The sequence below is a fragment of the Amphiura filiformis genome, chromosome 10 (assembly GCF_039555335.1).
Source record: "Amphiura filiformis chromosome 10, Afil_fr2py, whole genome shotgun sequence".
Lineage (NCBI taxonomy): Eukaryota > Metazoa > Echinodermata > Ophiuroidea > Amphilepidida > Amphiuridae > Amphiura > Amphiura filiformis.
Window position 1 is genome coordinate 48,489,090 of NC_092637.1, and position 15,314 is coordinate 48,504,403.

At 36.5% G+C, this 15,314-nt stretch overlaps 1 protein-coding gene across 2 annotated transcripts in view; it reads right to left on the minus strand.

Annotated features, from left to right (window-relative positions):
- Positions 1–6,791, minus strand: part of LOC140162977 (RNA-binding protein 24-A-like) — a 71,739-nt gene extending 64,948 nt beyond the window's left edge. Inside the window, exons 1-2 of one of the 2 annotated variants that reach the window (XM_072186300.1) lie at positions 6,108–6,791; positions 2,454–2,595 (exon numbers count right to left, since the gene is read on the minus strand). In XM_072186300.1, coding sequence (XP_072042401.1) covers positions 2,454–2,595; positions 6,108–6,287 — 322 coding nt within the window. In that variant the 5' untranslated portion in view covers positions 6,288–6,791. The remainder of the gene's footprint in view (positions 1–2,453; positions 2,596–6,107) is intronic. The other variant, XM_072186301.1, reaches the window with a different exon arrangement.
- Positions 6,792–15,314: the final 8,523 nt, after the last annotated feature.

Sequence of the window (15,314 nt, forward strand, 5' to 3'; positions counted from 1 at the left end):
TCCTACCAATAGGCCTATTTGTTGGACCATGAATGTGATCCGAGACTAGAATAATTGTTTAGAAAAATCCCGTTTAAACGTAGCAGGGAAGGTGATGTGAGCAACATCATTATCAACGATGGAATAGAACACTGATATGTTATACTTTTTTTTTTAAGTAATGGCCATTTACTTCCTGGGACCAGTCGAAAAGTAATGTTGCGTAGGAAAAACCCGCCAATGTTTGCTGAATACTTCTGGCGCAATTACCGCTCTTTTTTCAAGCTCTAAAATCCCATAAAACTCACGTTAAACATGTTAAAACCTGACATGGGAAAGTGGTGAAAACATCAGTCATAAAAATTTGCTCAAATTGTATTTATTATAAAGAAATAGTTACTTCCACACCACTGCATTTTGTAAAAAGATGCTCCATTATGTTTCGGTACTTAAATACTCATAAAATACATCAAGTATGATATGACGAATAGGACCGGGGATTAGTAGAATGTTGACAACAATTTAAGGCTTTTCTATAACAGATTACAACTTCTAGTGGCTTTGAAACAACCCGATTACGGGATAATCTGTATGTCGAGTTAGCATTAAGACCAGTCTAAAATGGCGGGCTTTCCGTAGATTATTCTTCTCATCTGTTGCTACATTACGCTAAGTTGTAAAATATTGTTCCACAGGTATAACATGATTAGGTTACCCACAATGGCCCACACGATAAATAGAGAATAACTTAACTTTTCTAAGTGGGTAATCAATGAAATTGGGATGATTCAAAAATGTAAGACACAATACTTTCTATTCTTACAAAGTCTAACCACAAAAACAAAATTATTAAACATTCCTTTCCCATTGGATTTGCATTTCCTGAATACTCCTGTCTTATATTTGAACATAATTCACGTTTTTTGTCTTTTTCTTAAAACCGTGAGCTCAATGTTATCGGTCGCATAAGAAAGCAATCCGTTACTTTTGTCTTTTTTTAAGGTAAATATTCCCAGCCTTCATCTTTTGTGGATCACACTGAAAACGATATCGGACCACCCGAATTTGTGAAAAAAACACCCAAAATTGCATATTTTGGTGAAGAACTTCACCTCAGGCTTAGTATCGCAGCAAACATATTGAAAGAGGCGCAATTTCGCGCAAAAGTAAATAAATACCACGTAGTAGGGCGTCAGATGCTGGGTGGGAACAATAGGAAAACTTTTGATCACAAAATTGACACATATTACTCATTGTTATGCAAATTCAATGCTACTTCTGGGCATCAAAATAGAGTAGTCGCTCTTCAGGTAATACATGATACATGATTGAGTGCCATCGAGAGCTTGTTCAATGACAAAAACCTACATACAGGATATATTCTTTTGTTATTTGGCCGTCAATAAAAGACACCACATACTATTTTGGTCATGTTGGTCCTACAAACCTAAACATTTTCACTATTCTACTATAGACATGATAGAGAAAACCAAAAAACGTTAAGTAAAGTAAGCACTCGGATCGAGCTCCACTGGTGTATACCAAATGTATTGCCATGATCATTATTCATCGGTTTAAACAATAGGCAAACTCCAAACTGTCTTGATTGTCTTTGCGGATATGTTTTTACAAAGCAATGGGTATTAAAAAAATCAGAGGCGGACAAGGGAGTTCCTTACTAAAATATTAGTTTAGAGATCCGTGAAAGGGCACGAGGAGCATGGGAAGACAGATGGTGGAAGACGTGATGAGTAAATGGACAAAGACACTAGGTGATGAGGATGACGATGATGAAAAACATAGATTGAAAGACATGTTAATGCTGTTATAAGAAATCTTTTTTACATGGTATAGAGATATTGACGATATACATTGTACTCATTATGTAATGCATAATGTCAACTGTAAATTTATATTAACTGATAGTATGATAGTAGGGACTCCAGGGAGTAAAAGGATGGATCCAAAATTATACAACCCCGGATACAACAGTGCCACAGTAACATTCAAATGAAAGAAGAAGAAGGAAAAAAAAACCCGTGGCGTAGAGTTCTTATTCAGTGATGACATAGGGCGACATCTTAAATGAATCCGGCACCTTTTGCCGACAGAATATTAGTAGACGATGGTACAAATGCGCGCGAAGCACGCGAAAACTTACGAGTTTGAATGGTAAACTAATTATGCAAAAGTAAAACAAGTGCAACAGTTGGCACCTTTTAAGGCTAAAATGGCCAAATATGAGGATAATGAAGTCAGAAACCTCATATACAGCTGTCAACATAGGGGGATGATTGTATATATCGTATATATGGACCATCCTCCACCTTATTGGATGCGGATATGGTTAGGTTTTGTGAATACGGGTATAGGGTTAATTATGTTTAGGGTTAGGATTAGGGCTTGAATTATATAGGTTAGGGTGAAATTTAGGGTTATTAATTATTTATAATAAGACAACGGAGGACAAAACTCACCTCCCCGTGGTGATTCTGCTATATTCTGTCTTGGTTTTGCGCCCAAAAATGCCAAATTGACATTTGCCTTTCTGCCATCTATAATGGGGTTTGCTTGTTCACATGCTCTGGCGGCAGCGTCTTTTGTCTCCATTATAACCTGTAAAAATATCAACGACAAAAAAATAGCAAAAATATGTCAAAAAACCAACATTATTCATGTTATTGCTTCAGTTGGTTTATATTCTATAGAACTTAGTAGTCAGTAAACATACGGGAGTAGAGAAGTTAAAAACAGTGGCATACGCAGTCTGTTCAGTACCAAAAGTCAAATGTTTACAAATTTACTTAACGAAATTGTAATGCAAAGTTTGATAATCTTTTCGTCGTTTTATGAAATGCTGTAGGTTTAAACCACTTTCTTAAACATAGACCAATGCCCTATATAACAAACAAAACCTCCTATTTTCGTTCATATGGCATATGACTGTATACTTTATTCAAAGACGGAACAAACGGTTTTGTAGATTTAATAAAATCATGGAGCAGGTTTGACGGAGTATGAGAAAACAGACTAAAGTCAACAGGCAAATGAAAAGCAAACACAGGTTATGTGGCTTGCTTTAAGTTTTATTTGTTATTTACTCGGAGGAAGGAAAAGGAGAAGTGGTTACGTGGTGAAAGTTTACATGTTTTCTTGTTTTGGACAGAAAGTTAACGTACAGTACACATATTTTAGATGAAAAACAGACGGTTTTCATTGTTCCTTAAGACAGTTGTGTGTTTTTTGTTTTTGAGTAATATTCTAAAAGAATGCGCTCAGAATGTTTTGTAGTAGGCCTTAAGTTAGCTTTGTATTACGTGGTGAAAGTTGACGTGTTTTCTTGTTTTGAAAGTTAACGTACAGTACACACTTTTTAGATGAAAAACAGACGGTTTTCATTGTTCCTTATGACAGTTGTGTGTTTTTTGTTTTTGAGTAATAAAAGAATTCGCTCAGAATGTTTTGTAGTAAAGTTAGCTTTGTATGATCAAGCAGTGGCGTCTAATTGTATACTTTGGTTTTACTTTTTAATATTTCTTCAAAATGCATACACTGAATTTGCAAATTTACTGAATAAGTATGTTATTGTAAATTATTGGTATTTCCTGTGGTGCATATTTGCATAATTTTTTAACAACTACAAAATGATAGACCTGGAAATGTATCTGACGTCTGCATCATAATTCATATGTGTAGTATAATTTATATACACCATTTAGGTATTATGGTCTCAGACCAAAACAACAATAGTTTCTGTAATTTTTATAAAGCACTTCCATTTCCAAAACGACAAAAGGAAAAAAACCTTGGTCTTTTCAACTGAAATAAATACATGTGTTTAACAACGCTTGCGTTATTTCTGAAAAATGTTCTCCTTGATCTAACAATGCAAGATACAAGGAGTACTCCTGTTGAATTGCATAGTTGTACATGAGCAAACAATATTGGAAGAGAGTGACGACGTAATCAGAAGGAAATGTCAAATTATGCGTTTTAAGATGTTAATTATTGTGACGCAATGAATCATTTTAGTCACCATGCTTACATGTGTAAGGAGCACGTGTGGCCGAGTGGATAAGGCGCCCGACTCATAATACATAAGTTGTGAGTTCGAGCCCCGCTCGTGCCAACGTGTTGTGTCCTTGGGCAAGGCACTTTATCCTCATTGCCTACTTGGGGGGATGTGGTTGGGATGGATTGGATGTTTGTATAGTTGTTTGTTTCAATGTTGCAATATTGGCGCTGATTAAGCTGCTACCTGCAAATTGCATTGTGTCTGTTTAGGTGTGTTTAATGTACAATTCTAGCAATTTGACCTGCGGGTCACGATTAGAGTTTGAAATAAAAACCTTCCTTTTTTTTTTTATCATGCTTAAATCATCCTCAGCTAGTATAAATGCATAAATGCTTAAGTAATGCTTAGATCATGCTTAAGTAATGCTTAAATCTTGCTTAAATTATATAAATATACAGACAAGATAAATATCTCTGCCATTCACATCATGTAATCCACATCCACATCATTTGCACGATTTAAGCAAAATTTAAGCATTATTTAAGCACGATTCATTAAGCATGAGAAGACTAAAAGGAGTAAAAGAGCACACAGTAAAACAGTAAAAGTCAATGTACTGTTTAACATTCAACCTAGTTTGTTACAAGTGCATTGCTGAACGCTTTACTCTGATGTAAACACAGAATTTTAAAGTTTAAACGACGAACAAGCCGAAGTTAAGTTTAGATATTCAACGCACAAACGGTTTGCCTTTGCGTTCGTCGTTAGCATTGAAACCGGTGTAATTTTCAAGTAATTGGTGCACACCATGTAATCTCACACCATCAACATAAGTTAACGCTAATTCCAGTCGTGCATACACAAGTAGATTAACACCATCACTGCAAAATAATTTTTAAAGTTTAGTTTTTCTAAATTTAAATAAATCAATCGTAAACGTTTGCATATTTTATTTTTTTTACCACTTGAGGTAAAGGCGGGTAGGATACGGTACTAATGCATAGTATTTTCAAGGTCACAGTCACAAAGTTTTTTCAGGAGATGGAGGATGGAGGTCCCGGGATGGAGGTGATGTTGTTGCTTGTCATGCTAAAGGCTGGAGTTCCTAAAAGATAATGTAATTTAGAAGTGGCATACTAAGCGAAGAGGTCATACTACACAAATGGTCAAGGGCTTGTACTATATACCTTAAGATGTAACACCAAAGTTTTTTAGCGACGACATGAAAAGTTTGTATTCCTAAAAAAAGTTCTCAGGTTTTATCTTCCTACAATTGTAAACAATTAGCTAGATGGTGGTTTTAAGAATCATCTGAACTGGTATAAAAGGATACCAAACCCACATATATCTGTAAAATGGGCAGTAGACTTGAAGTAATTAGGTATACACAATTCCAAGATCATTGCACTACATGCGTGTGACTTGAATTTGAAGCATGAATCGGATGATTGGGAACAATTGTAGACAACGGTCACATTGTTGTATTTGAACTTATTATGGTAAATAAGAGTACACCATATACTATCAAATGTATTTTGGGACATGTTTTGTTTGTTCTGTGTATTAATGCAAATAATACCTTTGATATTATTGCTCAACATTACATAGTCTATGTTAATCATCTATCTGAACTTCACTTAAACTTTTTAGAAAAAACCAAATACGCTTAAACTAGTATTATAGTGTTATCCAGTTTAACAGTTAATGTCATTACCCATTTTTACTTTGTTAAAGTTAATTTGAAAAAGAAAAATAACATTCTCTATACTAATAATATCAAAACAAAGATATTGTGCTGTGAAGTAAAGGCTTAAGTTGATAAATAAGCAATGAAAATAAAGTATTATTTCTGCATGACATGTAACTATTAAAGACTTGCAATATACATGTAGTTAAACTTGAGTATTGTTACTTACGAATCCAAGCTGATTATGTGTAAGTAAGGAAAATAAAGTATTATTTCTGCATGACATGAAACTATAAAAGACTTGCAATACATGTAGTTAAACTTAAGTATTGTTACTTACGAATCCAAGCTGTTTATGTGTACGTGTAAGTAAGGAAAATAAACTATTATTTCTACATGACATGAAAGACAATAATTGTTACTTACGAATCCATATCCTTTGCTTTTGCCTGTATTCCTATCCGTGATAACCACTGCTTCTTCTATTGAACCAAAAGGCTCAAAGAATTTTCTTAGTGTTTCATCTGATGTTGTGAAGGGTAAACCCCCTACAAATATCTTTGTCCATGTAGTGTCTTTTTGGCGTAATGCGACTGGTGAACTCATGATGCTGCGATAATTATAACCTGCCGATGATAACTATGAACTTTGATGTTGTTTAAAACAGTCTACCGAATGTGAAATGATAGGTATAACAAGATGTTAACACGACGAGATGAAGATGATGAAAATACCGTTAATCCTTAGGGAGTTCAGATAAGATGGTAGCAATGCTTGTTGATTGCCGTTGGTTAAAAAACTGTACTACACTGGCACGCGTATAAACAGGAGGAACACGGATGATGTTGCAACAGTACTGGTATGTCCCGAAGTGATGATGAAGATGATGATGTTGAAGTAGATGTATACCAGTATAATCACAATCTGGTTACTCAGCTTTTGATGGAGTTTTCAGACTTGTGGTGTCGATCGTATACACGGGTTGCTGAGGGGATGACACGAAACGACCTCCTATAGTTGAGTACACACCACACAATAGAAGACTAATGCACAAATCTACTTTGTGTGCTTATTAGTAGTCTTACATTCAGTGACTAACTACTCTACCAGTTTAGTTTTCACGCTACCAGTAGTGTGGCAAGTCACATAATACGCCCCGCCTATCGGTGTTGCCAATATTGCGGTTTTATCGCCAAGTTGGGTTGCTTTTGAGACAGAGTTTTACGCATTGTTACGGAATATTGTGGATTTAATTTAAGAATTAATGTACAAATTCAACTATTACAACATAATTCAAATATTGTTTTGAAATATTGGTACTTCTGCAGACCTTTCTCGATTTGACTGAGATTGATGTAAAAATGGGAGTATTTTAAAGCCATGTTGAACTTTGTCTTTTTAGCAACACTGGTATAAGTAGCTGCAAGTCACCGTACCGAACATAATCGATGCGCTACAAGTGACCTTTCTTTTGCAACATGAATACATCCAACAGGGCTGATCCTCGAGCAGATTATCTTATATCGTGCATTATCTCTCTTTTCTACCAAATTACTGAATAAGGAACTTGTCGCAAATGAGAACAAGAGTTATTGACTTTCCCAAGTTATTTTATTTTTTATTTAGGCTAGCTATTCATTCATTTATTTATTTTTTTGGTGGTAAATATCTTTTTTCACTATCAGATACCAGGCTTAGGCCTGTCTAATTATTGCTGGGAATAAAAGGCCGCGTTTCATATAAATAAATGGACGAATCACGATGATAAGTTGGCGTATGTATACAGTATAATGAAGCTCTTCTCTGGTTGGCGAAAGTTCAGATGTGATGCACAAAAGTCCAAAACAGAATGTTATGAGCAAAGGTTACACCAATATCAATAACAAGGCTCTCGAATGGCAGTCCAAGCCTGAGTCCAACCCTGAGTCCAACGGTGTACTTATTTCCGCCCTCTATAGTTCATATGTAGAAATGTTAGTTTAGGTCCAGTACAGTGGTTAGTTAGATCATGGAGGTAGTGCAAACTCTCATTTAATGTAAGATATTTTATTATATAAAGTTGAACTGAATTGATTTCCATAAATTGGTGAATCGTATATGCATTTCCTACACTGCAAAAATAGCAGAGCAACACTTAATTAACACTTGAACACTTTAATGGCTTAATGGCATTGTTTCTACAGTGAAGGTACAGGGGTGTTAATTTATAAACACTAAAACACGAAAAAAATATGAAGATGTTAATGTTTTTAACACAAGATAGTGTTAAAAGTGTGATTTTTAACACTATCTTGTGTTATTAATCTTTATAAACATCTCCATATTTTCACGCATTTAGTGTTAATAAATTAACACCCGGCTTACCTTCACTGTACAAACTTTAGCCATTAAAGTGTTCAAGCGTTTATTAAGTGTTGCTCTGCTGTTTTTGCAGTGTAGTAGTGATTGACTCTCTGCCTGCATGCCTGTCTGAATGATTGAATGAATGAATGAATGAATGAATGAATTAATGAATGAATGAATGAATGAATGAATGAATGAATGAATGAATGAACGAACGAATGAATGAATGAGTGAATTAATAAATGAATTTTCTCGCGGTCACTCACTGACAAGAAACTGCAATGGTCATGATAGTTGGAGAGGGGGAAAAGCAGCGGAGAGATCTCGGGGAGGGGGAGAGACAGAGAGAGAGGGGGTGCTCGAGGGAGGGAGAAGAGAGGGAGGGAGAGAGAGATAGAAGGAGAGAGAGAGAGGGGGGGAGAGAGAGGGAGCGAGAGAGAGAGAGAAAGAAAGAAAAGAAACGATATATTGTCGAAAGTTAAAAGGGAAACACCTTTGCTTTTAAATGTTGCATTATTCATTGGTATTTCTGTCGTCAGCAGCAGCGACAGTCAAGTTACCTGCTACGTCGCTCACAGCGGGGCGTCGCTCAGCAAGACGATTCATACTCGTGTCAGTAATTTAGTCAGCTGTCTATCTTCGTCGCCTTCGCCAGGCTACTACATTTTATTATTATGTATTAAGGTGAAACTTCTGGAAAATGTTCATGTTTCTGGGAATTCAGAAATCAACACCAACGGCATTATGAATAATACATCCGCATCATCATCATTTTCAACAACAGCAGCAGCAGCAGAGCATCAATAATAACGACGACATATTCAACAACAGCAGCAACAACAACGATGACAACATCCGCAACAACATTTTATTTATTTATTTTATTTACATCAACAACAACGATCGGACATCTGCAACAACAGTTGCAACAACATCTTACATATGCAACAGCAGATGAGCAGCATCAACAACGACAAAATCCACAACAACTGTATCAGCTAGCCATCAACAACAACAACGACATCCGCAACAACAGCAGCAACAACAACGACAACAACAACAGCAGCATCAATTAACAACGACGACAGCCGCAACAACAGTAGCAACAATAACTTACATAATGCAACAGCAGCAGCATCAACAACAACGACAAAATCCGCAACAACTGTATCAGCCAACAACAACAACAACAACGACATCCACAACAACAACAGCAAACAGCAACAACGACAACAACAGCAGCATCAATTAACAACAACGACAACATCCGCAGCAACTGTATCAGCCAACAACAACAACAACAACGACATCCGCAGCAACAACAACAACGACAACAACAGCAGCATCAATTAACAACAACGACAAAATCCGCAACAACTGTATCAGCCAACAACAACAACAACAACGACATCCGCAACAACAACAGCAACAACAACAACAACGACAACAACAGCAGCATCAATTCACAACGACAACATCCGCAACAGCAGCAGCCATCAACAACAACGATAACAGCAGCAGCATCAACAACAACGACGACATGAACAACAGCAGCAACAACAACAACTAACATCCGCAACAACAGCAGTATCAACAACGACAACATCCGCAATAACAGCAGCAACAACAACTTACATCCGCGACAACAGCAGCAGCTATCAACAACAACGATGACATCCGCAACAACAGCAGCAGCATCAACAACAATGACGACATGAACAACAGCAGCATCAACAACGACAACATAGTAACAACAACTTTATACCTCCGCGACAACAGCAGCAGCTATCAACAACAACGATGACATCCGCAACATCAGCACATCAACAACAAAACAACAACAACAACATCCACACAAACAGCGGAAGCATCAATTAACAACAACGACGACATCCGCAATATAGGCACAACAACGACAACTCAAGCAACAACAACAATTAAAAGGTCCAATAAGGGTTCTTAATTTGCTGTCTCAAAATAAATTACTCAACCAAGAATATCAAGATCAAAAATGGGCTTAGTTTATAAAACTGGTCAACAAGCTTCTGTAGGCCTACTCGTCACTTTTTGAACCGAATATTTCAGAGAAACCGTTCTCTGACTCTGCTGGCCATCAGCGGTGTTGGTAGACTGACTGGATGGTGGTGCTCAATGTCCTTTTTGTCCTTTGTGATGGCGTTTCTAGTAGAGAATTTAAGGTACTATGTGAAATGATTCTCTACTCACATGCCTGTGTGTAGCGCAATGATAGTAAATATCATTGCGCCTTTTTCCTAGATTCCAGTTTCACTAAACATATCGTAACTTACAGTGTGAAGCCATGGTGTGAGTGACCCTCTAAATAAGGTTCATATTCTTAAAAAAACAAAACAAAAGGCTTTTGAGCCCACGAAAACAGTTTAAACTTATTTTCAGAACGTAGAAGGGACAAAAATTTAAATAAAAATTATTTTAAAAACCAAAAAAAAAAACCCACGAAGTTTCTTATACGTGTGTTATTTTGGGAAATATCTAACCAATAACAACAACAACATTCAACATCTAAGACAACAGCAACAACAAAAGCAAACAAAACAACAGTCAACAAAAAAAAAAAAAAAAAAAAAGCGAAAATCTTTTCGTATCATCGTCACCTTAATCGAAGATGGGCCTCTTGCTATTTGAACTGATCTTTGTTTTGTTATGTTAGTGCACAACTCTCAGCTGATACAGTAAGATAATGCAAATAAACAATTTGATAGCAAAACATTCACTTTGTTGCATCTATGGCTTTGTTCTGGTCTTTGTTACTTAGGGAGATCGAGAATTGCAGATTTTTTGACATACTGTTCGTATGACGATTTTTGGGCACAATGAGTTATTTAAACTTTCCAAATCTGTGAATGAAACTCTATATTCACAAAGTTTTGAGACCTAAATGTAATAAGTGAATGAGATATGGCACTAATTAGTGTGATACGACATGGTTTTTATGTAACCCCCTCCCCCCGAAAACGTCATTCTGTGTTTGACATACAGTCGTATCATGATACGTCGCCATATAACTGCAGTTGCCTATTGTTTTGACATACTGTTGTATCACAAGACGTATCATTATTAATACATAGGTTGTCAAATTGTGCATGTTTTGTCGTATGAGTTTGCAGATTAATATAGTTAGGGCCTACTTCTAATTAATGAATGAATAAAAACTTTGTATTATGTTGAGAACAAAGACAGATATATTATTGATTATATTCTTTGATATTAAAATGATAAACATATTTTACTTTGGTGCTCTCCAGTGGGTCTTCAAAAATTGGAAAAACTTTAAATGCGATTTTCTCAAAACGGCATTTTTTGTCATACGAGGTTTGTCAAAACAGCGACGCTTTGCATGCGCTATGTAAGACTTTCCCGGTCCAGGGGCCCTCAACTTTTTTTAAGTGATGTTATGTGCATGTCAATAGACCCCCTTTTCTGAAGTTGAATATATATCAAATGACCCCCTTTTTGCTGTTTGGGTTCCTAATTACTTTTATCGTCAAAATGCCATAAAATAATGCAGTACTTTTTGGCATATGATAAATTCTCTTCAGCAAATTGTAGCCTATTATAAATTCGGCCCATTTTAGAAAAAAATGGAATCCCCTGCCCCCAACTCAACACAAAAGTTGACAACCATGAGAGTTACCAAATTGCGCAGAAAAGGGGTTATTTTTTTACCAAGGACCGCGAAATTGGCAAAATATAGGGGGTATTAAATTTGCACTGTTCGTGAAATTTGACAGTGAAATCAGCAAAATAGGAGTATTGATAATTTACACTGTCGGCGAAATTTGGATAAAAGGGGTACTTGAGAAAATCCAGAAATTTTATGTCAATATTTAGTGTCATTGATAAGGGGTGTTTGAAATTCTAATCATTGAAAAGGGTGTTAAAATTCTGGTCATTAAAAACTATATATATATACCAAAAAGGGGTTGTTTTTGGCCAAATGTTGCCCTCGATTTTGCATGAAAAAGGGGGGTAAATTTGATGAAAAATCATTGCAAAGGGGGCCTTTGAAATATTTGGTAACTCTCATGGTTGTTAACTTTTGTGTTGACATGGTTGAGTTGGGGGGCGGGATGGAATCTTGCTAATTGTTTTTCGAAATTTTCTACCCAATGACCTTTTTTTGTTGCTAAATTGTACTCCAAATGACCCCCCCTTAAATTTATATAGACCTATGATCCCTGGCCCAACGACTTTGAGATAGGTCAGGTTTTGAGGCGATGGTTATAGGCCTACTTGCTTAGGGACTGTTTGATTTTTAAGGGTTAGGATTGGCGTTTATATCATGGTTATAGGGTATGGCAACCAAGCAGGTGGACATTGTAGACATGGTTAGCGAAGTCCAGGGGCCCCAAGGGTTCAGAGGCCCCCGAGCAAAAGTGAGAATAAAAGAATATATTTCAAGGGCCACGCACTGCTCCTTGCCCATGCCCCACTCTTGCTACACCCCCGGTATTAATTGGTTAAGGGGGTTGGGGTTAGGATTATGGGTTGTGGTTGGAATGTGACCCCTCATCCTTTTAAGGGGTACTACACCCTCGATAAATTTGTGTCTATTTTGCATTTTTCTCAAAACTAATAACACAGTGGTAACAAAAGTTATGTATATTATAGGGGCAAGGAATCCAATTACTACACTGGAATTTCAGTGACCCAAGTCAAGCGGTTCGTTATGATAAGAAAAGAGGTACCACAAGAATGTACCTCATTCCCGATCATATATACTGAAGCGCTTGTCTTGAATCACTGAAATTCCAGTGTAGTAATTGATTCCTTGCCCCAATAATATACATAACTTTTGTTACCAGTGTGTTATTATTTTTGAGAAAAATGCAAAAATAGTCACAAATTTGATGTAGTACCTCCTTAAAGAACAAAAATAAAGCTTTCAAACTATAGGCAAAATGTGCGTATCGCTTCTTTGCCAAATATGTCACATAACACTATAGACAACAAAGATTTTGCTACTGGGGTAAAAGTAGGCCTATTATGTGTGTTCTCTGGTACGTGTGCATGCTGATTCCGAATCTGAAGTTCGAATAATTATGTCCATCACCAGATCACGTCAGGATTTTAAGATATAATGTAAGGCCTATCAGCAAATTGGCTCAAGTTAAAAATTAGTCTAAAATGCGCTTCTTGTATTCTCACCCTAAAGGTGGAGTATATGAAAGGTTCCATCAAGACATTTCAGTGATGGAAAATATTCAAGAAACGTTTAACCCAAACATGATGGCGGATATATTTTAAAATGTCTTTAATATTATAGCATTCTCAGTAAATACAAACTTGAAAGTGTGCCGTGCTGGGTAAATTCTCACTTCATATTTAATAAGCGGCCCTGATTTAACCAAGAATACATGTATTTTCCTCCGTAACAGATAAAAAGGTTTCATTTGTTGTCCAGTGAAGCTACCTACCAACTGTTCCCTCAAACCACGGATACCTGCTTAGCTGGGTAAAATTAAAATACGTGCTTCATCTAATGAGTTGAAAATTATATCGTAAAGTATCATCCTAAGTGCATCATTATCCAATTTGCATGTGATATGTAACATCATTTCAAAATTCCTTTTAAGGCAGGGCGATGTCATAGACCTTTATCTCGAAGAATTCCCGAGTCCCTTTGTTTCGCAAACTCCAGTCTAGCAGAAATCATTTATCTGAATGAATGACAAACAATGACACTATGGACCACAATCACCTCATCTTAAATGGCACAGTTCAATAACCTCAATAAACAATCATAGTGCAAAATTTGACCTCCAGTTGCAGAGTATGAGTTTTTGTACCCAAATTTTCAAAGTTCATTCAATGAATGTGCAAATGTATTGGGGTTAAAGAACTGTGCCTGATAGATGAGCACAGATAGATGATGTGATAGACATCTGAAACTTTTCACCAATAAACGAGCCAGGGCACTCGATAACCCATTCTCTGCGGCTATACAGAACGGACCAGCGGAGATTAACCGTTTAAAAAATTCTAAATTGTAAATAATTTGTTTGGTATAATGCCCATAATTTATAGAATATAAAAAGCAAAATGGATATCAAATGACAAACATGCCCAGTAGTGGTGCAGTGGTTCTTATGGCATCTCTTGGATCCCCAATGCAACATAAATACGGCATTAATATTCCACGTTTTCAAAAAAATCTTCTCTTATAAAATGCTGAAACCATTCAATGATCGCATGTGAGGGTATTATCAGCGTGTACCTGGCCTTGGGCAATTACAGAAGTCAAGTTTACCGAGGTGATGGGTGAAAATGAGTGTGGTGTAATTTGAGAGGGGCACGAGCGATTTCGAGTTGCAGACGGTGGGTCGCGTGCCGTGCGTCCTCTCATGACCTGGAAACTCCGCTTCTCGTGCGTAGAAACATACCCATCTTCATAGCGTCCTGCTGTTTCTGCACACCAGCAACTTGGGCAGTAAAGCCACAACAAAGTAGCTCTTAAACAAAATATTTTTCCAATAAATTAATAGTCATAAAAAAAAAAAAGTGGGGAGGGGCTTAAAAGTTTTGACCCTCCTAAGGGGGGTTGAAAAATGACCACAAATTTTCCTAGGAAAATGCTTTTCTATGGGGTTGACCCATAATTTTCATGTCAAAAAGGGGGTGCCCTGATTTTTTTTTAGATATGCAAAGGGGGCGGGCGAAAAATTTTCGCGATGAAATGTTTTTGCATCAGTCTCCCCTAACAAGTGTTTGTGAATGGTCCTTATAGATGCAAAGCTTTTTAATTGCAATGACAAGTAAAAACAGCCTGAAATTGAATGAGACTGATAGCCGAGTACTGGAAGCGAACAACTCAATTTGAATTTGTTACCGTACTTTTCGTCAAACATAGCTCAACATGACAGCCATGTTAGTTGGACATCATTCACGGCGGACCCGATTATAAACACGGCGGGCCTATACACTTAACAGGAAACTAAAATGTAAAATTAATCAAGTTATAGTTCGTAGGCGTATAATTATGATATATGGAGAAAACGAGACCAAAAAATTACATATATAATTGTAGCCTAATTGTGTAGCAGATGTTAAATTAGATAATTGGTTATGACTAATGAGTTTTTGATCACATTCGCTCTCATGACTTGAATTCATTTTTACTCTTATACCGTTTCTTGCATAGCAAATGTGAAGTCGCATTTGCATTAAACACGTTATGGTTATGAACATAATAATATAAACTGGGCTCAACAAGAAACTTATAATTTTTCACAACTTGTGAATCACAAGGTC